This window comes from Rousettus aegyptiacus, unplaced genomic scaffold (genome assembly GCF_014176215.1).
Source record: "Rousettus aegyptiacus isolate mRouAeg1 unplaced genomic scaffold, mRouAeg1.p scaffold_m13_p_19, whole genome shotgun sequence".
NCBI lineage: Eukaryota > Metazoa > Chordata > Mammalia > Chiroptera > Pteropodidae > Rousettus > Rousettus aegyptiacus.
In genome coordinates, this window is record NW_023416294.1 from 5,815,981 (window position 1) to 5,840,522 (window position 24,542).

Consider the following 24,542-nt stretch of genomic DNA (forward strand, 5'->3'; position numbering starts at 1 on the left):
ACCTGCAATGCCCGCTGCTCCCGGCTGAGCTGACTGGAATCTGCATACAGTTCAGTAGTTACACACTTGAATCTGTCACCAATGTAACCAGCAGAGCTGGCAATTCTCTTTGTCAGATTAGATAGCTTTGGTTTCACCACTTTGCCATCATTTGATTTTGCCTCATCGGCTCTGTCTTTGGTACAGGTGGGAGTGATGTCCACAGTCAGTGGGGCACCAACCACACAAAATGGTTTGGGATCCTCTTGGGTTTTACTAAAACTGAGAGCAGGGCCATCGCTCCCCAGGGTTGGCTCCAGGAATGAAGTAGAGAGCAGTGTCCCTAGGTTCTCTTTGTTAGTTCCCGCTGGAACATTCTCTTTGCTTAAGGTGAAGATAGATTGGCCTGGAGAGTGTTTGAAACCATAGGATTCATGGAAGTCACTTATGTGTCCTAACTCCTCTCTCTGAGAGACAAAATTGCTGTGTGGCTGCAGAGCCAAGGCAGCTGGAGACTTGGTGGGCTCAGTACTCTGGCCAACATTCTCAGCTGCAAGGCTGTGTTTGTACACATTTGCATCTCTTTTAGCATCTTGCTCTTCCCAGATGAAGTCTACATAGAGAGGCTTGTCACTTTTGACAGTTTTCCCTTGATTCCAGCTGGGGCTTGGCTCTGGGTTATTGTCACTGGAAACATCTAGAAGCAACCTGGTGCTGCTTGCTTCCAAAATCTCAGAAAACTGGTTCTGAAGGTTTGGGTCTTCATGGCAGGCTTCTTCATGGGACCAGGATCTCCTTTCTGGTCTTTCCTCTTTTGTGATCTCTTTGGGTGTGTGAGGTATCAACATGGAATGTACCAATTCCAGTGTATCTTTGTAGTTCACAAAGTCTGGCTGGCCTGTTGGTAGCCCAAAAGGTTGTTCATGCCTGGGGGCAAGGCACCCAGGAAAGATGCTGCTGTTGGGAGTCAAAACTGGGTGAGAAGAGGCAGGCTGCTGGCCATGTAAGGGTAGGGAACTTACAGAAATGCTCTTAGGTGCTGGGTAAGGGAGGTAACTTCTCGAGTGGGGAACTGGTAGGGACCTGAAGACGTCATTTGGAGAAAGAAATATTGAGCTTGGTGGGAGTCCCTTCTCACTTGCTTTGAAGGTCTGCTCTGAGTTGCTGGTTTTGACATTGCTGTTGCTGGTGCTACAGCTATGCTTGGCAGGCATGGTTTGGGGTGGGCCCATGTGCTGAATTATATATGGAGAAGTGTCAAGAGAGCTCCTGCTGGTCTTGCAGCCATATGCATTAGCATTTGCAACTGGGAAAATAAAGGCTGGATGACTGGTGCTCAACACTGATCTTGAAACATTGGTGATAATGGTATCTGTGACACTTATATGGGAACACAAAAAATTCTGCTGGTGAGGTACTGCCAAATCCAAGGTCTTGTTTTTCAGCAACATGCTTTTGCCATTGTTCTGTTCCTTTGTACTGGGATCACACATTACCCAGGATGAGGGAGCCATGCTAATGATTTCAGATCCACAGACAGCACAGTTGTTTCCTGGAGGAGATAAGGTTTCTTTTGGAATCTCACTTTCAGAGAGGACTAAGTCACTTCCAGAACTGCTATGAACAAGGACTGTGGCAGTCATTTGTTTCATGTGCTCAGCTTTGGAAGCATCAACATCCACTACTTTAGAAGACAATACCAGTGGCTTATTGGTGATGTCTTTGGTAATTATCTGCTTCTCTAACAGAAGAGGTGAACTGCCATCTTTCCTATCTTGATTCATTGTTTGCTGAGAGGGCCTATGAGGTGGTTGGGTACTTTTTGCCCCTTGTGGAGCCTTAGGATACTTGCTATCAGATAGCCTGGCCATGGGGAATTTGCTGCTATCTGTCATGTATGGCTTCAACAGGGTGACAGAGGGCAAGTTGGAGACTCTAGTGTAGTGCTTGTGGAATTCGAAGGTGTCTGCAGTAGGCTCCAAATGAAGATGCATTTGGGGTGAAGGCAAAGGGGGAAACAGGAAAGCTGTGTCACTGGTAACTGGCTTGGCAGAGGATACCCTAGGGGGTTTACTGTTCTGGATGTGGGAATAGACAGAGGAATCGCTAGGGTTCCCAGGCCTCACACTCATCTTCTGGGGCAGGCTTTTGTCTGTGCAGTGGACCAGAGGTGGAATAGATGGGGAGGCTGAAGGTGTAGACAGCCTCATGGGTGAAGCAAGGGATGATGGGCCATAGGGATTGATGTGGTAAGTTTGTGGCAGGTAGAGAAAGTGATCCGTTTGGGTGCAGACCGGAGAATGCTGTGGCTGGGCCAAACTACAAGACTGCTGAGGTAGCGAGGTCTTGGAAACATTCAGTGAATATTTATTTGGTGAATTATGGAAAAGGCAGGTGGCTGGTGTGGCACCCTCCATGTAAGGGTTGACCAAAGGCACCTGTAGACAAGTAGTGTCACTGATGTTGAGAGGGCTTTGTTTGTCACAACCAGGCCTATCCCAACCCAGTGTTTCTCCTGTGGGAACATCATTTTGTATCCTAGGTGGTGTTTTATAAATACCACTGATGTCATCTGTGGGATTTCTTGAGACAGCACATATACTCGCCATCTCAGGTGTATTCAACTGAAACTGCACCTCTGTATTTCTTTCTGAAGAAAATACAAGACCACCTAGACTGTTCATGGAGGCCTCTTCACCTTCCTCTGAGCTCCGTCCACACAAGCTAGAAGAGACACAGAACCCTTCCTGATTAAGTACAGAGTAATCCATGTTCAGTGCTTCCTGGCCATCAATCCAATGGGCCATAGTTGCATCCACCTTTGCAGGAGAACAACATAGGTGTTACTTAGGATATTCTTTCAAAGAAGTTAGGCCCAGCCCAAGGGGAATCTACAAATTAGTTTAAATGTGACAGCAGCCAAACAATAGAGTAGAAAGATTTAAAGTTAACTAAAAATAAAATACTAACAGGGCTTACTTTCCCCTTATACAAACCCTTTATTAAGGCTGCTGCCTGCTTTCTTTGTACCCGTATTCAACTAGTAGTCTATAAACACACAAAATGTTAATACGTTTAGATTTGAGAAAATGTTTTTAAGCCATCTACTAATTCCGAAAATCTCACCTTCTAAGCAAAAATTCTTTGTTGAAACTGAGGAGATATATCTGTTAAACTCTGCACTACTCTGCTAGGTACAGAATTGACACTAACCCTCCCCAGATGTGTTAAGACTGGTGTGGGGATGTTCAGTGGATGCTGGAAGTTAACATTTAATAGAAGAAACAAAATTCAAGGAACAACTAGAACATAACACTTTAGCAATCTCATTTCTAAATTAATAAAGAGGCTACGGGTCAAACTGTGGTTGCAGCTTTTGACTTCCTCCCCTGGTGCCTGAAACAGTCCTGTATGTCACATTTTATTGTAAAGGTAAACCCTAAGGATTTACTTAAAGGCCTGCTGGGAGCACTAAAAAAAGGCAAGGAAAGAACTTGAAAGTCATGAGAGAGAAGCAGCTCATCAGATGCAAGGGAGCTTCTACAAAATTATTAACAGATTTCCTAGCAGAAATCTTGCAGGCAAGGAGGGAGTGGATAATAAAAGTCTGAAAGAAAATCTTTGTTAACCAAGAATATATATGGCAAAACTTTCTTTCAAAACTAAACAAGAAATGAAGACTATTTCTAGATTTTAAAAAGCTAGAGCTAATCCTTTAAGTTGAAATGAAAGGATGCTACATAACAACACAATAAGGTTCTGCATTGTAAGGTTCTCTAGTAAAGGTAAATAGTTAAAGGAATTTGTATTATGACCACTTAGGTTCACAAGTTCATTAGATCTCACTTAGAATTTATAAGACAAAGGAAAAACAAAATTTATGTATCTATGTTAAGAGGTACAATATACATAAGACGTAATTTTTCACCTCTATATGGGAGAGTGGACATATAAATAAGTACAACTTCTATACTCCATTAATTTAAAATATATTGTTACAACTTAGATTTTTTACATAAAAGGAAAGGGAAACAAAATCAAACCGTACACGATGAAAATAAACAAACTACAATAAAAAACAATAAAAGAAAATGACAGAACAAATGCTTAATATAAAAGACAAAATGGCAATAGTCTTTATCAATATTTACTTTAAATGTAAGTTGATTAAACTCTCCAATCAAAAGAAACAGATTAACTACATAAAAACACACAATATAACTATTGATTACTGCTATCTAATAGTTAATAATACATAGTTAGACAACTATAGCTTTCATACATATACTGAGAGTAAAAGGATGGGGAAAAGATAGATAAATGTAAATAGTAACCGGAAAATAGTAGGCTGCCTTTACTAATGTTAGAAAAAAACTTTAAGTCAAAAATTGTCAAAAGAGGCAAAGGACTACATTAATAATAAAAGGGCCAATTAACCAAAATCCCTACCAAATATCAGAGCAGCCACAAATATGAGAACCAAACACTAACAGAACTGAAGACACATAAAGCCATACAATAATACTACCCATGTAAGACCACGTTAGTCCACAAACCTTAAGTCTTAACAAATTTAAAAAGATGAAAATCATACCTTCCAGGACAACAATAAAATCAAACTAGAAATCAAGAGAAGGAAACTTAAAACTTAAAAAAAAATGTGCAAATTACTTCTGAGAAAACCAGAAAGTCACAGAAGAAATCACAAGGCAAATTTGAAAATACCCAGATAAAAATAAAAAACCACAATACATGAAACTTATGAAATACAGTGAAAAGGAGCTAACAGGGAATTTTATAAAACTATAAATTCTAAGTGGAAAAAAGTTTAATTTTACATCTTTATTAAATTTATTATGGTGACATTGGTTTACATTATGTACATTTGAAGCGTATAATTCAGGAATGTCACGTGTATTGCATTGTGTGTTCACCCAAAATCAAATCTTCCATCACCACAAATTTGAACCCCTTTACCCTGATCAACCTCTCCCCTTCCCTTTCCCTCTGTTGACCACTGAAACTGTTGTGTCTATGAGTCTGTTTGTATTGTTTGGTGCTTTCAGTTTTATATCCATATGAGTGAAAACCATACGGTTCTCAACTTTTTCTTATTTTGCTTAGAATGACATCTCAAGATTCATCCATGTCTCGAATGGCAGTATTTCATCTTTTTTAGAGCTGAGTAATATTCCATTCTATGTACCACATCCTCTTTATCCAATAATCTATCAAAAGACACTTCGGTTGTGTCCATCTCTTGGCCACTGTGAATAATGCTGCTGTGAACATCAGGGGACATATATCTTTACAAATAAATGTTTTCAATTTTAGGGGTAGATAAAAGAGGGAGGCTTTCCTCTCTTCATTGTATGATTTTGCCTCTTCTGTTGAAAATTATTTGCTCATATATAGGGGGGTTTATTTCCATTTGTCTCTGTGTCTGTTTTTCTGCCAATTTCATGCTGTTTTGTGAATCTGATGCTTCTTTTCCTCTGTCTTTAAAAAGTCCATTGAGATTTTGAGGGGGATTGCATTAAATCTGTATATTGCTTCGGGAAATATGGACATTTTAACTATGATTATTTTTCCAACCTATACAGAGTATCTTTCCATTTCTTTTGTGTATTCAATTTCTTGTAATGTCTTAGAATTTTCAGTGTCTAAGACCTTCACTTTTTTGCTTATTCTTATTTTATTCTTTTTGTTGGAATTACAAATGGAATTGTTTCCTTTTTCTTAAATTTTATTGTCAGTGTACAAAAATGCTATGGACTTTTGTGTGATTTTGTACCCTGCAACTTTAATGTATTTGTTTATTGTTTCAAAGTCTTTTGTGGCATCTTTAGGGTTTCCTACATTTAAAATCATGTCATCTGCAAAAAGTGACAATCTGACTTCATTCCTAATTTGAATGTCTTATATTTCAGTATCGGGGTATTGTTGGTCTCATAAAATCAGTTAGGAAGTATTGCCTCCTGTTCAATTTTTTTGGAAGAGTTTGAGGGGAATACTAAGGATGTTTGATAGACATCACTGGTGAAGCCTTCAGGTCCTAACTGTTATTTCTTGGGAGGTTTTTAATGATTGTTTCAATTTCCTTACTGTTGATCGATTTATTTTAGGTTATTCAATTTTGTGACACATAATCTTTCATAGTATTCTTCTGCTGACCCTTTGTATTTCAGTGAGATATATTGTAACTTCTTTCAATTCTGAGTTTGAGTCTTTTTTCCCCTTAGTGAGTCTAGCCAGGGATTTGTCAATTTTACAGGTCTTTTCAAAGAACCAGCTCTTTATTGCATTAATTTTTTCTATAGTCTTTTTGTTCTCTATCTCACTTAATTCTGCTCTATTTTTTGTTATTGCTTTCCTTCTACTGGCTATGAGCTTTGTTTTTTCCCTAGATCTTTCAATCTCCATGTATGTGGTTTTTCCAGCTTTCTCTTTGTTGTTAGTTTCTAGTTTCACACCACTGTGGTTGGAAAATATACTTGGTTTGTTTTCTCATATTTATTGATACTAGTTTTGTGTACCAACATACGGTCTATCCCTAAGAATGTTCCATGTACACTAGAGAAGGATGTGTAATCAGGTTTTCTGGGATAACAGGCTTGTAAATGTTGATTATGTCCATTTAGTGTTAAGTGTCATTTAAGGCCAATATTTCTTTATTTTTTGTTTGGATGACTTATCCATTGGTGTCAATGGACTACTTACATCCCTTATAATAACTGTATTTTTATCAGCTTCCCATATTAGTTATGCTAGTAGTTGCTCTATATATGATACTCCTGGTTGAGTGTATATATATATTATTGTTATATTTTCTTGATGTACTACTGTCCACTTCATCATTGAAAAATGTCCATCTTTGTCTTTTGTTTTCCCTTTTACTTGGAAAGTTTTTTTTTTTCCTGATATAAGCTCAGCTCATCCACTTTTCTCTAGATGAAGTATCATTTTTTTAACTTTGAGTCTTTGTCTTTGCAGCTAAGATATGTTTCCTGAAGGCAGCATATAGTTTTTGTTTTTTAATCCATCCCACTACTCTCTACCTTTTAATTAGTGAGTTCAGTCCACTTATGTTTAGGGTGATAATCGATATCTGAGGGCTTCCTATAGCCACTTTACCTTTTGTTTTCTGGTAGCTGTCTCCATTCTTTTCCCCTGTATTAGCATTTCACAATTTTTCCCTCCATTTCCTTTTTTTTTTGTTATGCATCTCAGTTCGCGATTTTTGTGACTACCATTATGTTTAAGAAACAATGTTCATACATACAATAGTCCTTCTTTCTTCTGCTTGCTTATCTCCATTCTCCTGTGCAAATTCAGACCCTTGTCCCTCCCCTTTATGTTTTTCTCATCACAAATTATCCTGTTTTATGCTGTGCATTCATTTCCAAATTGCAGTAGGTACTATATTCTTTTTTAAAATGCTTTTATCTCCTTTAACATTTGTGTTATATTTAAGTATTTAACACTCTATTCCAAACAAGGGGTGCAATTGCCTATTTCTCTTAGTATCTTACTCACACTTTTGTATCCTTTTGTTTTTTTATTTCAGGTAGAATTACCTACTGTTTTGTAATGCAGGTGTTGTAGTGGATATTCTCTCAGCTTCTATATGTGGGAAAGGTCTTTACTTCTTCACATCTGAAGAATTCTGGTGGATATGTTCCTCTTGGCTGTTAATTTCCCTCCTAGTTTATAAAGTCTGTGCTTAAAAGTTTGATAATAACCTAATAAAATGCCTTTATAGGAGTTTTAAAATATAAAATTCCTTTTTTCTGGCTGCCTTGAGAATTCTTTTTCTTATTATGAACAAAGTTGATTTTCTCAGCTCGCTGAACTGCTTTCCTGAGTTTTCTTATAGCTTGTTTTTTGAGAACTGCAATCTTGAGTTCTCTGTCATTTACATCACAGTCTCTCATGTCTTTAAATTTATTTTCTGGAAATTTTTTAACTCCCATGTTACCTTGGTTATTCATCGTGCTTGGTGGATTATTTTCCTGCCTAGGCATTTCCAAGAATGAACTCTTTTATTATTATTATTTTTTTAAGTATTTGACTCTCAACTATTTAGCTGGTTGATAAGTATAGGTCTTTCTTGTTTAGCAGTAGATTGTACTGAAGAACAAGTTTATATTTTTCTTTCCTGAATTACTGGGGGTCCCAGATCTCTGTGAGGCAGTGTTGCCTCACAGTAGGAAATAGTTCTATTAGCCTAGGAAATGGGCATTCTTTTAATCACTAGTAACTTTGGTTTTGGAGCACAACCTCTGTGGTAGAATGTGGCAGGTTATGGATGTCCTACTCTGTGTGTTCCCAGTCTTTCCTTCTTGTGGTTAGAAGCCTTTGGAAGAGCTGACCCAGCAGCCTCTCAAGCTCTCCTGCCATAGGTGACATAGGTAATGGAGTGGGGAGCCAGTTTCCATGTCCATGGCCCTGTTCTTTCTAGTGGATTTAGTCACAATAAGTACAGATCATTTAGATTAGAAAGTTTTTTTCTGTCCTTTAGCAATCTGCCAAGTGAAGATTTTACTACCAGGTAGTCCACAGAAGAATGGCGTGGGCAATTTCCTCCATCTGTGTATTCTTTTGTACAGTGATGTCACGTTACAATGTGCCACCCTTTCCACTGCTTCTCTTCCTTTGACCCTGAGCTCAGCCTCAATGTATGCTGTCCACCTAGGCACCACTGCTGTCTCAGTGAGTGCTGCACCCTGACCCATCACTGCTACCACATCCCCTGGGGCCATGGCAAGCAGTGGACTACTTCTGAGGTTCCCTTCTCTGTTCTTCCCTGTGTTCTCTCTCCTGTTTGCTCCCACAGGTCCACCTCCAGATATCTCAATATGTAGATCTCTCAGACCTGTTTCTGCATTGAGAGGATAATCCTATGTTGAATTGTAGCTGTCCAACTTCTTGTAGCTTTAAGGAGACTGAACTAATGTAATATATATGAACTGTATGGAAAAAAACCCACTATCATCTCAACTGATGCAGAAAAAGCTTTGACAGATCAATACTATTTCATTATAGAAATCACTCAGCAAACTAAAAACAGAAGGGAAACAAACTCAACATAATAAAGGCCAAATATGAAAAGACCACTGAGTATGGTATCAGCTCATACTCAAATGAAAAACTGGAAAATTTTCACAAGAACAAAAAAAGACTAGAAAAAGGCAAGGATACCTGCTTAGTTCACTTCTATGCAAAAGACAGGCAAAATAAACCAATAAAATAAATAAATAAAAAGAAAAAAAAACGGTAAAAAAAAAGGATAAAAGATATCCAAATCAAAAATGAAGTAGAAATATCTCTGTTCACAGATGACACATTATTTGTTGAAAACCCTAAAGATTATGCCAAAAAAAAAAACAAAAACAAAAAACCCAGAAACCTGCAAAACCCACAACTGATGGAATGAACAGATATAGCAAAGTTTGGTGTACAAAATCAAGGCACAAAAATCAGTTGCATTTTTCTGTTTACTAACACTAAACAGATGAAAAAAATTAAACTAATTCTATTACAAGAGAATTTTAAAAAAATAAAATACAGAAACAAACGTAACGAAGGACACAAATGACATGTACACTGAAATCATGCAAAACTGCTGAAAGATAGAGGATACAAATAAATGGAAAAAGATGTCACTATATTCCCAAAAAACACAGAGTCAATATAAGCTCTCAAAGTTCCAACCATTATCTTGTACTATAATCAAAAATTACATTAAATGTATTAAAGATCTAAATATACATTCCCAAACCATAAGATCTTAGAAGAAAACATGGGAAAGCTTCATAAGGTTAGTTAAAAATAATTTCCTGAATGACCCCAAAATCACAACTAACAAAAGCCAAAACAGACCACTTGACAATCAAATAAAAAATTCTATGCATCAAACAACCCGAGTGACAGGATGAAAAGGTAACGTATGTAATGGGAGAAAACAGATATAGATTACATATAACAGGTTAATAATACCTAGAACATATAAAAAAAAGTCTACAACACTTCAGTTTAAAACCCCGATTTTTAGAATGAGAAAATGACAAATATTTCTCCAAAATTATATACAAATGGCCAAGAAACATATGAAAAGATGCTTAACATCACTACTCAGGGAAATACAAATCAAAACTAAAATAAGCTATCATTTCACACCCATTAAAATGGCCACTTTCAAAGCAGAAAACAGTAAGAGTTGGTGAGAATGTGGACTAATTAGAACCCTGTGCACTGCTGCTGAGGATGTAAAATGATACAGGATCAATAAAAAACAATATGAAGTTTCCTCAAAAAATTAAAAATAGATTACTGTATCTTCCATTAATGCTGTGTATATACCCAAAATAACTGAAAGTACGGTATAAGAGAGACATTTGCACAGCCATCTTCAACTACAGCATTATTCACAATATCCAAAAGTAGTGAGCAACCTAAGTATCCATTGATAGGTGACTAAATAAACAAAATTTGTTATACATACTCAATAGAATATTATTCAGTATTAAATAAAAAAGAAAACCTGTAACATGCTATATTATTAATGAATTTTGAGAGTATGTGAGAAATAATTCATTCACCAAAAAAAACACAAAAATAAGTGGAATTATAAAATTCTACTTATATAAGGTGCCTAAAGTGCCAAAACTCAGAGTAACTAAAAGTAGAATGGTGGTTGCAAGGACTTTGAGAAGAGTGAAACACGGAGTTCTTGTTCAATGGGTACAGAGTTTGTTTTGAAAAATGAAGAGTGCTGGAGATTGGTGGCTATAAAATGAATATAGTTATTAACACTACTGAACTGTGAGCTCAGAATTGAGATGGTACAATAATGTCATGTGCCTTTTACCATACATTAAAATTTTTAAATTAATTTTTTAAAAGATACTATTAAGAGAGCGAAAAGCCAACCTATAGGAGAAAGTATTTTCAATTCATATACCTGATAAGAGTTTAACATTTAGAATATATAAAGAACTCCTAAAAGTCAATAACAAACATGATTTTAAAAATGGACAAAAGGATTCGAAAAGATTCTTCTAAGAAGTTAAACAGCCAGTAAGCATATAAAAAGACGTTCAACACCATTTAGTCATTGTGGAAATGCAAATTAAAACAACAGTGAGACACCATTCACACTAATTAGTATGGCTATTATTTTTTTAAAAAAACGAGTACACAGTGGAAAAACTGGAACACTCATCCAGTGCTGGTGGGAATGTAAAATCATGAAGCCATTGTGCAAAAAAAATATGGCAATTCCTCAAAAAAATTAAAACTATCATTTGCTCCAGCAGTTGTACTCTGGGTGAATCGCAAAAGTGAAAGCAGAGACTGGAATGAATACTTGTACACCAATATTTAACATTATTCAAATTAGTCAAAAGGTGCAAACAACCCAAAAGCCCTAATAGATGAAGAGACAAACAAAATATAGTATGTTGTCACAATATTATTCAAACTTAAAAATGGGAAATATCACATATGGTACACCACTGATGAACCTTGAAGACATCAGGCTGTATAGTTCCATATATACGGGGTACCTAAAAGAGACAAATACACAGAAAGCAGAATAATGGGTGGCATGGGAGAATCAGAAGTAAGTATGTAATGGGTACTTTACCCTGTAATCAATGGTCTACAGATGACCTGCAGCAAAGGAATACATTTGGCCTGAATGTGCAAGGAAGAAGAAATTAACCTCTCTTGCTAGAGGCACTAAACAAAACATGCAACACAACCCAAAGTCAGCAAATACTACCCCTTCCTAACTCCTTTTTCCCTTTTCTAGTCTTTCGGGGACATATTTTAAAGTATATATTGCCAGATATCAGTCATTCAGTAATGCACAGATTCTTCCTGGAATAACAGTGTGGGTAGAAGTTATAACAGATTTTTTGTGAGATCTAGGACCAAATGCCTAACCAATCTCAAAGGGAGTTTAGTATCAATAGGGAATTAAAGAGAAATCTACAGAAATATGACCCATCAGATAAAGCAATTTTTATCCTTAGGCCCAACTATGTGCCTAGTATTATTTTCTTAGTCCAGTCTATTTGTCTTACAAATTAAGAAACTGACGCTTGAGGGGCTCAAATAACTTGGCCCAAGAGTCAAACAACTAATAAAAATAAGCCAGGATCAAACTCAGATCTGGAAGTGCAGAGAGGAGTCAACTGCTGATCTGATTTTTCTATTTTAAATACCTATTTCAATAGTGTACACCTGAACATTTGAACACTTTCTTAGTCTCCTCCACTGAAACAGGCATAAAAAGGTATCACTTAAGTCCTAATAACTCGGGCACAAGAAGCCTTAAATCCAGTTTATTTTATATTCTGTAATCTTTTAGTCCATTTAAAATATTTTGCAATTTTTCCCTACAACCTACAGTCTGCCTATTGTAATTACCCTAGTGTGAACCGATATTCCCCCAAGGAGGTTCCACTTTCCCCTATTCTAGTAACCCAGAATAGGCAGGGTTATGTTCTGCCACTCATAGATTTCCTCCTCCCAGGAGCTAAGTTTTGCCACATAAAGAAATAAATTATCTACATATAGTAAAGAACTCTTGCTCCATTCATAGAGCTTAAAGGAAACCACAGATCGTGAGGGTTTGGTAGAAGATTCAAGAGTGGCATGCAAAATTCAGAAGTTGCCTTCAAAATGCTGGGTGCCACTGGATCCCTGCATATCTCCCCAAAAAGGCCAATCCCAAGAAAAATTGGGAGTACCCTTTCTTTTCTCCAACCTTTCATCCCAGGGGTTGAAAAACACTGAAGTGCTAGGAGGTAAACCTACGGGGGCTCATATCCCCTCCTCACTTCATCCCTAATCTCCCAGGTTTTCAGATGCTCCAGGAATTACCACATCCAACACTACAGACTCCACAACCAAGGGCCAGTGCCAGCTCGGCTCTGTAAGTACAAGCACGGACACTTAGCCCCAGGGCTCCTTCAGACGCCAAGGCTCCTGGAATTACAATTATAACAAGGGCACAGATCTCTCTTAAAGTTGTGACCTCTAGAAGTTCCCAAGACCTCTCTCCTGTTCTGCCCCCGGCATAATCATCTGACTAAGCAACTTCCCCAGCACTTCCTCAGATTTTCACCTAATTAATAACTTCAATGTTTTTGCTTAAAGTTAGCATGCCTACTTTATGCATGTAAATCAATATAATAATTTAAAATTTAAATTCTCTGCCTAGCCCCAGATCAATTTAAATTGATCACTGTCCTCCTACTGTCTCTAAACTTATGAATTAAGTTTTATGCTATCAGCAGGAGTTTCAAAGCCAAGCAAACTTCCCAGATAGACTTATCAGGAACACTGAGGCAGATGGGTGCCAATATGAGTTGCTGAGTAGGCAGACTTGGCTCTAAAATTCAGTGAAAACATTTTGTTTTCAGATACCCTCAATGAACTTTTTAAATAAAAAAATAAAATATCCTTACCCAAGAACACAATAAGGACAAACAGCAAAAGCTGTCTGGCCTAGCTTGACCTAAGTGGACCATCTGGCCCTCACAGCAACAAGCAAAAAAAGGCCATCCACTTCCCACCCCAGGTGCTTCTCATTCTGTCAGCCACAATCCAGGCCTCAGAATGGTAGACCGTTTGCACACTAAAGGAATCTGGCAGGACATAAAGAGTTCAAAGAAACTGAGTAAGGCTGTAGCCAGCTTGGCTATCCTTTCACTACCTCTACCTTGATGAAGCCTCATCAACCAAAAACCTTATGAAGACACTAATGCAGATGCAAGGAGAAGGTCCTTTCCTACAAAAAGCATCGTTCTTTAACCCTTCCGAGGCACTCTGGAGACCAGCAAAGGACCTTTTTAGTTTCTTTCAGCCTAGGCTATTGGGGATATAGGTTAAACCAGTGAGGGATGGATGAGGCAAGGCAGAGGTGGACCCATGCATTCTCTACCCTGTGGCACCTAGCTGGATCCACTGGGCCCAGTGCAATTTCTCTAAAAAACCACCGGACTACTAATGTCAGGGCTGCTGGGTGCTACTGACTACTGTCCTGCCTGTGCTTCGAACCTTCACCAGTCCAGGGCCTAGCCCTTCCTCCTCCGATTTCAGACAGACTCCACCTATGTGCGGTCTTCCCATTTAAAAGCGGAATTCATGGAATTCTCAAATGGGCTCAGACAACTCCAAACAGACACTGGGAGAAAACTAAAACTGAGCCCGAGGTTAAGTGTGCATTTAGGGTCACCAAAGTACCTGGTAATCCATACTATATGAGCCATCATCCCACGGTCACCTTTAGAAAAAAATTTAATGCAAATAAAAGGATAACTGCTTTAATCCTACTAGAGGCCACATGTTTTTCAGTTCTGTCCTTGTCTGCTAAGCTCCACAATACCAAAGAAATAGGATACAAAGAACATCCACTACTCACCACCTCAAAGTGGAAAGGTATTCCTCTCTTTTCTACCATCATCCATTCAAAATCTTTTTAAAATCTTCCACTACATTAAACATATAACCTTACACCCAGGCTTCAGAGAGACAATATAACCAGAAGTAAATACAGCAACTGGGGGCCATCCACATCTAGCTAGGTTCTTTAGTCTTATTTTTCTAGCAAACAATGTGTTATTTCATTGAGAATCAGTTTGTGAATGTGGTCATGAGGGCCATGCTTCCCTGTCTCTGTGGTCTCTCTCAGGAGGAAAGTCTCAGGAAGCTTTTCAGGAGTTTTTGGTCATTGAGCCTGTGGATATAATTAAGGATTTATACATTAATGTTTTGTATTTCCTAATGACTTTTTTCATAACATCCAGAAATATCTTAAAAAAATTCTGGTCAATTTCCAATTCAACAAAATCCTGTTATTTTCTTTCAGAACATAGATATATTATGTCTCTACATTTTCAAATCCATGTTTTCATTTCAGCTGGCCAGTTTATCTCTAGTTCTGTATGTATATCTGAGTCCAAGTGACTAGTCTGAGTCCAAGTGACTAGATTTGTCTCCCTGTATGTCAATCAGGTACACTTCTGAATCTGAACATTCCTAAAACATACTGTTCCCCAGTTCCTTAACTTCTGTTTGCTCTGCCTGCTGCTTACAACAGGAGACATTTCCAAACCAGTGCCACATGGGTTTATAAGGCAGCAGAGTAAATGTTAAAATTAGTAATATTTTCAGGATTTGACCTGTCACCCAACCACTAATGTCAAGTTTTGGAAATAACTAAACAAATATCTCCACTATATTAAGTTTTAAAACAATTAAAAAGCTTCTGTACATCAGCATCCAACTTGCATTTGTGGGCTATCTCCCTGCTCATTTCTAATTCTCCCCACAAGTCCATGGTTAAGGAATGTCTATTTATACCAACAACTCAAGGACCCCTTTGCTCTCTCCAATATATACCTGTACACACTGGCCTGGCATTTAACACTTAGGTCTTCCTTCCCTATCAACCTTGGTCAAGGACTCCATGGGATCATATAGCTCTGAGAGCTTCCTGTACTTAAAACACCAACATGAACCCTCTCTAGAAATAATGATATTTGCATATGCCTCTCCAAAACTCAGTTCATTAAGGAAACATGCCTAATATGTATTTTCAGTTCCACTACTAAGATGACCTCGACAAACTAGACCTTCTAGCACCTGCTTTTGGGCCGTCAAAGAATAAAATGTGATTCACCAGGATGTGAAGAGAAGAGAAAAGATAATAACAGGTGTAGATTCCCATTCTCTCCCTCATTAGGGATACTCTGCCTCCAGGAATATCCACCAGACTTTTTGTTCTCCACAAACTCCAATGTATGATTCCCACTACCTTTAAAAGGTTAAGAGGAAAGACCTCCCAGCAGCTTTCATTTCACTTTGTTCCTGGAGACCTCAGAGATTAGCTGTTCCACACTGCACACTGGCCCCACCTGCGAAGGTCCCCCAATCCGTCAACCTTCTTCTTCTCCCCTTTCTTCAGCCAAAGGGGCTCCATTTTTGTGTAGAGTGATGTGTCACAGGTGCACCAATAATACCCTGGAGGGCCCAGAGAATTTCCAACAAGCTGTGTAATTCCTTGATTAGGAGAAAACTTACTAATTAACTCAGGCACCTACTAGTGACAGGGCCTCAAAGGACAGTGCAGTGGATCCCAAGCCCCAGAATGGAAGAAAGAAAATCCTCATTACCTCCTTCCAATCTTAGGCAATCCTGATGAGTGACAGCCTGTAACTATAAAATACAGACTAGCCTTGGAAAGAAACCGGACCACACTAATCCTGGTCAACTGCATCCCTATTCTAGGAGGTGAAACACTTGTCCAAAATAAATAGGAATACTGCAAACCTACACTAGGTATGTGCCTAATGGAGTGCAAAGCGTCAAGAACTAAAGTATCATTGAAATCTCTAAGTACAGAAACCTTTAGTTAATCTCCCAACATTTAAAAGCCCTCCACAGAAGAGCTTCTGTGACAGAATTACCTGACTACACTAATCAAACATCCGTAGTATGAATTTTCAGAAGCACACAACTGTCAGATGGTAAGAAACACTCAAATCTGTTTGTGTTGGCTACTGACAACACATTCTGGAGTGGGACTATTTCTTCTTAACTTTTCTCCTAAGCCAAGAAGCTTCATAGGGAACCAAATAACAGTAAGTTGTCTTTCCCTAGCTTTCTAACAGGCGGGGGAAAAAAGAAAAAAGAAAAGCTAAAATGTTGAGTGGTCTAGTTTAGACGGGGCAAGGCAGCACTACTATTCTACATAAAAACCTTTATGAAGTGCGCTTTCTTTACAGCATTTGTTTTAGAATAAACTCCTGGTATTTAGATATACACCCAACCCCACTTTAAAGAACGGTCCTCCTCCTTTCCTTTTTTGAATTCGTCCATTCCCCATGACTACCATTCGGACAGTGGTGATACACTGAGGCTTTCAAGCCAGCTCCTGGAGATCGAGAACTTTCTGGAAAACGCTTATTAACAGTAAATTAAACTTCCTTTAGCGCTGGTCTGCAAATCGTCCATCCCCGAGAACCACCATTTGGACGGTGGGGACACGTTCAGGCGCTCAAGGCATTAGTTGGAGATCGAGAACTTTCCGGAAAACGCTTATTAACAGTACATTAAGCCTTCTCTAGCCCTATTCTACTAATTAGCAGAGGTGGTTGTCTCAAGAACTCAGAAATGTGCCCACTCTAGGAAGCGAAAGGGGGAAGCTCGCCAGACGGCTTGCCTCAGCCGTTCAGTCTATGAGACAGCTGGAGGCCCAAGTATGTCGCTCGCCAGCCCTACCGCTGCTCGTCCTTCGTACCGCGCAAAGCCATATTCTACCAACAGCCGTGAGAGCCTATAACTGAAATCTCAAAACGGCAAAGCCAAATGGTGGAAATACCTTAAAAGAATGTCTACTTATCAACGCAAGCAACTCGAAGGAAAGATGAATCGAATCAAAACCCCTTACTCTGTTGATGGTTACGGTAGTTTGTTTTTGAAGTCCAAGAGATTCAGAGTTTAGAAGAAGCGCAGAAAGACCTCGTCTGGCGCCGACGGCTCCTCTGCGAGTGCGAAGTCCTCTGAAAGTATTCTTCCGCTGGGCTCGGCAAAGTGGCTACACAACGTTAACCGCGCAAGCGCTGTAGCTGCAATTAAGTCCTACACGTCCGCAGAAAAGCAACGCGGGGGCGGGGTCGTACATTTACAGAGTTCCCGAATCCTAAAAGCAAGCCGGTGGAAGACCGCCTCACTCCTTTTCTTGCGCGGTAGAGAATTTAGTAGACGTTCCCAGTTTCCACGGCAGGCCTCTGCCTTCGCCAACTTCCACGGGATCCCGGTCCCACGTAGAGCAGCAGCTGCGGTTCGCATCATTCCTTCCACAGTACGCAGCCGCGGGTGTTTAGGTTACTTGTTTTTTAAATTACTGATACAAAATAAAAACGAAGTCGAACAATACACGCAAAAGGAAGCGTGAAAGCGAAAGCTTCAATTGATACATGAGCGAAAGGAAAACAAACATGCGGGAGCCGTGGGGAAGGGTGCCGGGAGCGGCCAACTGCAGCACGCTGCATGTCCACACACTATCAGCCTTGAGCGGTAAAACTGTTAGCTGATGTACAGAAACCCCCAACTAAATGGTAGAGTAAGAACCAGATTTTCAGCGCTTTTTAACTTTTCCCCAGAGCTGACACGGCAAAAAAGCCTGCGATGGGGGCGGAGCGCCTATGTGATTTCATAGAGGTTTTATGGTAACCACGACGTGAAGGAACGGAGGCGCGTGACCGACAATGCCTATGGAGCAGAAAAGTTTGCTGTCTCTGGTACCCAGCAGCACGTTCCCCTCTTTTGCCTTTTGTCATGCACGTGCTTTTCCAGCTGGGTTAGAAAAGTTGGTTGTGGAGACAGTTCGGGACTTGACTGCTCCTTTAGGCAACTGACTGCGGCCATGCCTGACTCTATGGGCCCCAGCGACTCCCCGAAACTCGGAAGAGCTCAGCAGGGTCCTCTCTGCTTGCCACCTTGCTTCAGACCCCTGGCGTATCATATCTGCACCGCGCGGAACTCCTGCCCTGTTCAAAAAAGGTAGTTCTGCCTCACTTTTGTGCTAGGTACTTAAGCACAGTCAGTTGACCGCTACACGTGGCGATCCTAACACATCTTCCTTGGCACTTCCGTGCACTGCCTTCGCCTGCTCTACTTCCTAGCAGTTTCTACTTATAGCACATTTCGTTCTGCAGACAGCCATACGCACTCAGGCCAGCCTCACCGGTCAACTCCTGGTTTGAACTGCTCTAGCTTTTGCTTATGTTCTGGAGCCTAAGCCTTGGAGTCTCTCGGTTTCCTGAGTTTATCTGGTGGTCAACGATTCTGGGTTAGACCTGTTTTCCTTCTCCGAGTCCAAATGTGGGGTTCCCTTACCCCTATACTCTCGTTTCTACAGACACTGAGTTGACTCCGTACCGCAGGCCCAGACAAGCGCCTTAGGTTATCTAGAGACCCTCTCTGGCAGAGCCTGAGTCGAAGGAATGGGTTCAACAATGGGTGGCTCTCCCAGCCGCGCACTGACTCCACCTGCTATCCAGAAGGCCTGGAGAGGACACGAATACCATAACGTACTCTCCATTCAATCAAAGCTATCAGTCACAAAGGTACGCGCCTCTTGCCTCCAGCACTGTCTTTCCCCGCCCTGGATTAACAAGAGTTTGGCGCCTGTATGTCCACACCCACCCCTACTATAGTCGCCGCTTCCTTTTTTCTGTCCAGGAAAACACCACAGAGCCAGTAATAGCCGGTACACCGGAACTCTATGCCCGAATTCCTCAAACCTTTCGATCACATGGGAATTCTTTAAAGACATGAGGAAGGAAAGAAAGAATAACTCTCTGGGGCACAAAGGTGACAGTGATGGGGATCTACCTTAATTTCTCACCATTTGCATGTATTTTTCGGTATGCATCTCAGTTGTTTAGTGTCTGCCCTGACTCCTAATAAAAGAGACTTCTTTGCGTTTTTTTTTTTTTTTTCTCAGCGAGGAGTAATTTTGGCTTATATTGTTCACCCCATAACTTTATATATGTAAGGTCATGAAAATCTGTACTGTGAGAGAGGTGTGTAGTCTTCGTTTGCAGCAAATTCAATGCAATTGACAATTATCTAATCTCTTCAGTGCACCAACTGTGGTTCTGGGACTCGGCAAGAACTGGGTGCCTCACGCCCCAGCCAGAAGTGGATGGGCAAGGTTTACATCTTCTCAGCGTAGAACCCGGAAGGTCAGTAGATAATACCAGTTCATGAAGATACAGAATAAGGTAGTACTGGAGGAGGGGATTCCGGTTTAAACACACAGAGACTGCATACTAGGGCTTTGTTGTCAAAGGTGTCCTACTCTTCTTAAAGTCTTCGTTTGCCGGTGTTCTGGAATCCTTTTCTGTATAAAGACAGGATGGTTGCAGACACATTGAAGTCATCATTCTGAAATGGAGATAACTTGAAAATCCACAAATTTAAAATAAAGTTTTAAAATATCCGGAAGTATCCTAAAAATAATTGCATTTCAAGTTTATTACTAAATCAAGATCATGACCAAAACTAGCTCTACTTGACAGATACTTATCTCTTTAAACTAAATACTCACAGCAGGACTTACATTAGGCAGTATTCATTCTGTTTATTTCTCAGCACATAGCTATAACAACAACTCTTCAGAGAAGGGAAACATTTCTACCCTTTGAAAACCTAAACTTAAGGAACAACTGAATCTTCATATTGGAGCTCCTTATGCAAAAGACATGTGGGCAAGTCCGTTCAGGGCAGTGACAACTGAACTAGACTGCTATTGCAGTCAACTGCTTACTTTGGGGGAAATAGAATTTACCCCCTTTATTCTTTTGTCTTTTTGAGGGGAGGGTCTCAAAGGTAACCCACACATTTTTTAAAACCTGGTATTAAATTGAAAAACACTTGGATTATTATACATAAAACTTTTTTTTTTTTAAATAAAGACATGTAGGTTTTGACTTAAAAATTATTAACCTAAACACAGGTGAGTTACAGACACCTGTGATATAGTAACTTTTGTTTTTGAAGCACCTTTTATTCAGAACAAGTCTAAAATGATCGATGACAGAGTTGGGTATTAGTGAGGAAACATTTTTAACATGGCTCCAGGAAAGAAGGCCATATCCTTCTTTGAGCAGCATAGGAACACTAGCCTGAGTGAGCACAGGTTATGCCAACCCTATCCAACTGGATTAGGCTGCACCAAGTAGATACAGAAATCTATTTCTCCACTCCTCATTCCACAGCTCCCCCTCTAGCCATACGATTTCCATAGAGTTTCCAATCATAAGAAAACACAGTTGCTTGGTAGCAACTACCTGGAGTCTACTGTGTCTCTGAGTCCTAGGGCCTTGAAGGTGAGGGTGAAGAAGTTGACAAAGGGGTATGTTAGTCTAACTTTCAAAGTCCTAAGAATTGAGGGGATGTTTTAAAGTGCAAGAGACTGTGAGAAGGCTGACTGTGGGGAAAATAGTGTTCCTAGAGAAAAATAGGGCAGTATATTACCCTATGATGTGATTTTTCTCCTTAAACCATCCCTACTTTTTAAAAGTGAGCCTGGCTTCACTGTATTCTGTGTAAACTGGTGGAATATAAAATTTTGAAGTATATTTTCCAACTACATGGAATTTACAAAGTATTGTAGAGAAATCCAACCCTAAAGAGAATTGAATGAAACTTACTGAAAATTAAAATGTGAGATTTTTCTTCATTCCTTTCAGATAAAGTTTTTAATTAGTTCTGAATCTGGTTATGTGAGATTAAGAGAAATAAGGCACAAAGCTAGAGAAGAACAATGCCAATTTATACACCATTTCAGTTATTAAGAGGTGGAGGCTGAGCTGCTTCATGAAGACCTCACAACTTGCAGACTGTGCAGCATGGTCCAGAACTTTCTTCTCTTTTTCTCAGTCATGATCTTTATCCTCGTGTTAGTGTCTCATTGCCAAGAAGGTGGGTGTCAAACTTGACACTCACCAAGGTGGGAGTTTTAGTGAAATTCAAGGAGACAGACAGAACTAGGATCTGAAGTTGGGGAGGAGTGCATCAGACAGCACAGAAATAAAAAGACATGAACGATACCCCAGGTAGAGGGTCCTGTGATTATAAAGTGTTGCTCAATCTAAGTCTCTTTCCTGCTGCATATTCTTATTTGATCTCTAATTGTCTTACTTGATTTTTAATTTTCTTTTGATGCATTTATGTGCAAGCCTCTGTCCTGGTTATTGCTTTCAGACCATGCTAATATTGCCAGATCTGTCAAGATTTCTTGTTCCTCTAGAAAGATCCCTGACCCAATGCGCACCTCCCATTTGCCAGCTACCTTCAAGCACAAAGCATACATTTATTTGCTTTTCTTCTATAATAAATGAAGTAACATCTGAAGATCTTTCTCTTTCTCAGTGATTTCTGTATCAGGTATTATCTAAGGTCACTGACTTCCTGGCATAACTAAGGCTTGGATTTCAAGTCTAGGGGGAAGATGAACACTCTTTCTGTCTGTTCTTTCATAAGGGTTATTGAGCATTTTAAGAAGAAGGACCAAAGAGGCAGTCCCAACATGGTATCAGCAATATTCTCTCAGAATTTTTGATGTGTTTAGTGTTGGGCCTTTGTTTTCCCCAAATTGAGATGCCACTGAGTGAATTGGTGTTTCCACTCCAATCAGTATGGTGATGTCAGTCTAATGGCCATAAATGCAAGCCACACAGGGATTCACTGAGCACAGTGACTCAGCCTACCCTGCTTTAAAAGACCTAGAATTCACTGTGCTCAGACTGCTCCTGGGAGCAGTAATTGGGGGGCAGAAGGCAGCTAACACCAATTATACATCTTAGCTCTTCTCCCTCAGGGCCCCTTCAGAGACACATCATGCCTAGACTCTTAGCTAATAGCACCCAGAAATTGGAGAAGTCCACTAGCCCCCTTGCCCTTGGCCTCTCCTGGGGCAGGAATCAGTAAGGAGCCAAAACATCAAAAAACTGATATGTCTCTAAATAACTCTGAAACACTCAAAAATAAGTGCAGAGACGTGTGGTGGCAGGGTGCTTATCTCAGGAAAGTTGCAGCCAGGAGCAAAGTTTGAGGCTTCCTCCCAGGAGTAGGTGTAGGAGTTGCAAGGTGGTTTGAATTGGAAGCCTGACAGAACCTTCAGTGTGCAGTGGAGGGAGGAGTTCAGCCCTTGGAAGCCTGTTGGTGACACACGAGTCATAGAAATTACTTGGTGAAAAGAGGTGTAATTTGGTCTGGAATTTAAATACACCAGCATGAAGAAGAAATGCCATAATTTAAAAGTATGTTTGTAAGCACTTGCCTATACTTTAATAATTTCCAGCAGATCATGGCTCTCAGCCTTGTTCAAAAAGAGGTGTGTGAGGGGAGAGAGAATGAAATCAGGAGGAAATCCGCCTAGCACTTCAATGACAGGATTTCAGGTGTTCATTTAGGGGATAAGATTGTTGTTTACTTAGATAGAATGAAACCGGAGATGATAAATAGAATTTGTTATTCATCCAACCCTAAGCTTGAGTCCTTTCATTTAACCATCTCTTTGTTACAGATTTGTTTTTGTGTTTCACCATAGACTCGTAGGTTGGAACTGATGAGTATTTTGGTATGAGACATTGTACAACAGAGGAAATATAAGAAACTCCTGGCTTTTACATGTTTCTGTAAATACAGAAAAAAGGCATCACACAACCTAGAACCAGAGAATTCCCAGCTGAACCCATCTCCAAACATTTTATAAAAATAACTTTTAACACATAATGGCTTCATGAATGGATTGTAGATTTTGTACTCTTTGAGGAATATTTCACTATACAACTCTAGGCAGGGTGGCCTATGAATTACTCTAGGCTCAGGGGTTTGCATGAGATAGGAAATATCAATGCTTACTTCCTGCATGGAGTAATGAGTCCCAGCGCATCTCCAGCTCAGAAGAGGAACATACTCCTTTACCCTAAACCTGGGTCTGGTACCCTCAGCACACAGAATCCCCATCAAGGCCAGGCTTCATGACCCAAAACCTGGGAGCAGCTGAGGCTGGATTGTCCCTTGGGAGCGCAAAACTCCCAGCCAGGAAACCCTCTTCTCGCTGTTCTGTAAAATATTAACCGCGAGTTGAACAGCAGAGCCTCAGGTCAAAGTCATATGCTTCTTCTTAGCTCTAGCTTCCTTCAGGAGACCTGTCTCACAAAGCCTCAGGAAATGGGAGAGGGTGTGTGGATTGGGTTAGGCGTTAATCAGCTGGCAGATGAGTTAAGCTTGTGGGAAAGACCTATCCCAGAGGGCGCCAAAGCCAGTGCCTGCGGCTCACGAACCCTAGAGAGCAATATTACTGGTGAAAGAGGGAACAAGGAGGTGTGCAGTGCTCATGGGAGATGTCCAGCTCCCACCTCTCCAGACCTGCTCGGGGTTTAGACGGCGCTATCCCGCAGCCCCTCCATCCTGGCTGTTTCTTGTGCTCGCCAAACAGCAGATATGCCATTGAGTGCATGCCTCCTTAGGCGCTGGTATTGCAGCCTGATTGTTGTATCTCTGGGAAATCCCACCACAGTTATGGGAACCTTAAGCCCTTGCGCCATCAAGAGCTGGCCTCCAGTCTGCCTCACAGCACCCTCACCTCAACCTGACCTCAGACAACAGCCCTTTTTCCACTTAAACCCCACACAGACCTGGAGGTTTCCCCCTGTCACCACAGTAACCGCTGTCTCCGCCTCACATCTCCCTCTTCTCTCATCCTCCAAGTTCCTCAACTGGTAAGGCAGGGTCACGCAGTGGCCAAGTAGAACACCAGCTCCTAAGCAGTGTAACTACTAATACTGAATAATGTGCCTACGCTTGTGTGCCTACAGATTTAGAAGTGAACATGTTGCTCTGAGGTTCTAGGCGAAGCTCAGCCAGACCTCAGCCTACCCTATCTCAAACTTTCCAGACAGAAGCCAGAGTGTCTGTTGGGGCCCCAGATCTTCTTGAAAGTGTCGGTGAGAGGCCATCTCAAGATCAGG

General features: G+C 40.3%; 1 protein-coding gene across 1 annotated transcript in view; it reads right to left on the reverse strand.

The window, feature by feature from the left end:
• Positions 1–17,537, reverse strand: part of LOC107505197 (BCL-6 corepressor-like) — a 45,003-nt gene extending 27,466 nt beyond the window's left edge. The window contains exons 1-2 of the mRNA XM_036235741.1: positions 17,444–17,537; positions 3–2,798 (exon numbers count right to left, since the gene is read on the reverse strand). Of these exons, the coding sequence (XP_036091634.1) occupies positions 3–2,786 (2,784 nt within the window). The 5' untranslated portion in view covers positions 2,787–2,798; positions 17,444–17,537. The remainder of the gene's footprint in view (positions 1–2; positions 2,799–17,443) is intronic.
• Positions 17,538–24,542: the final 7,005 nt, after the last annotated feature.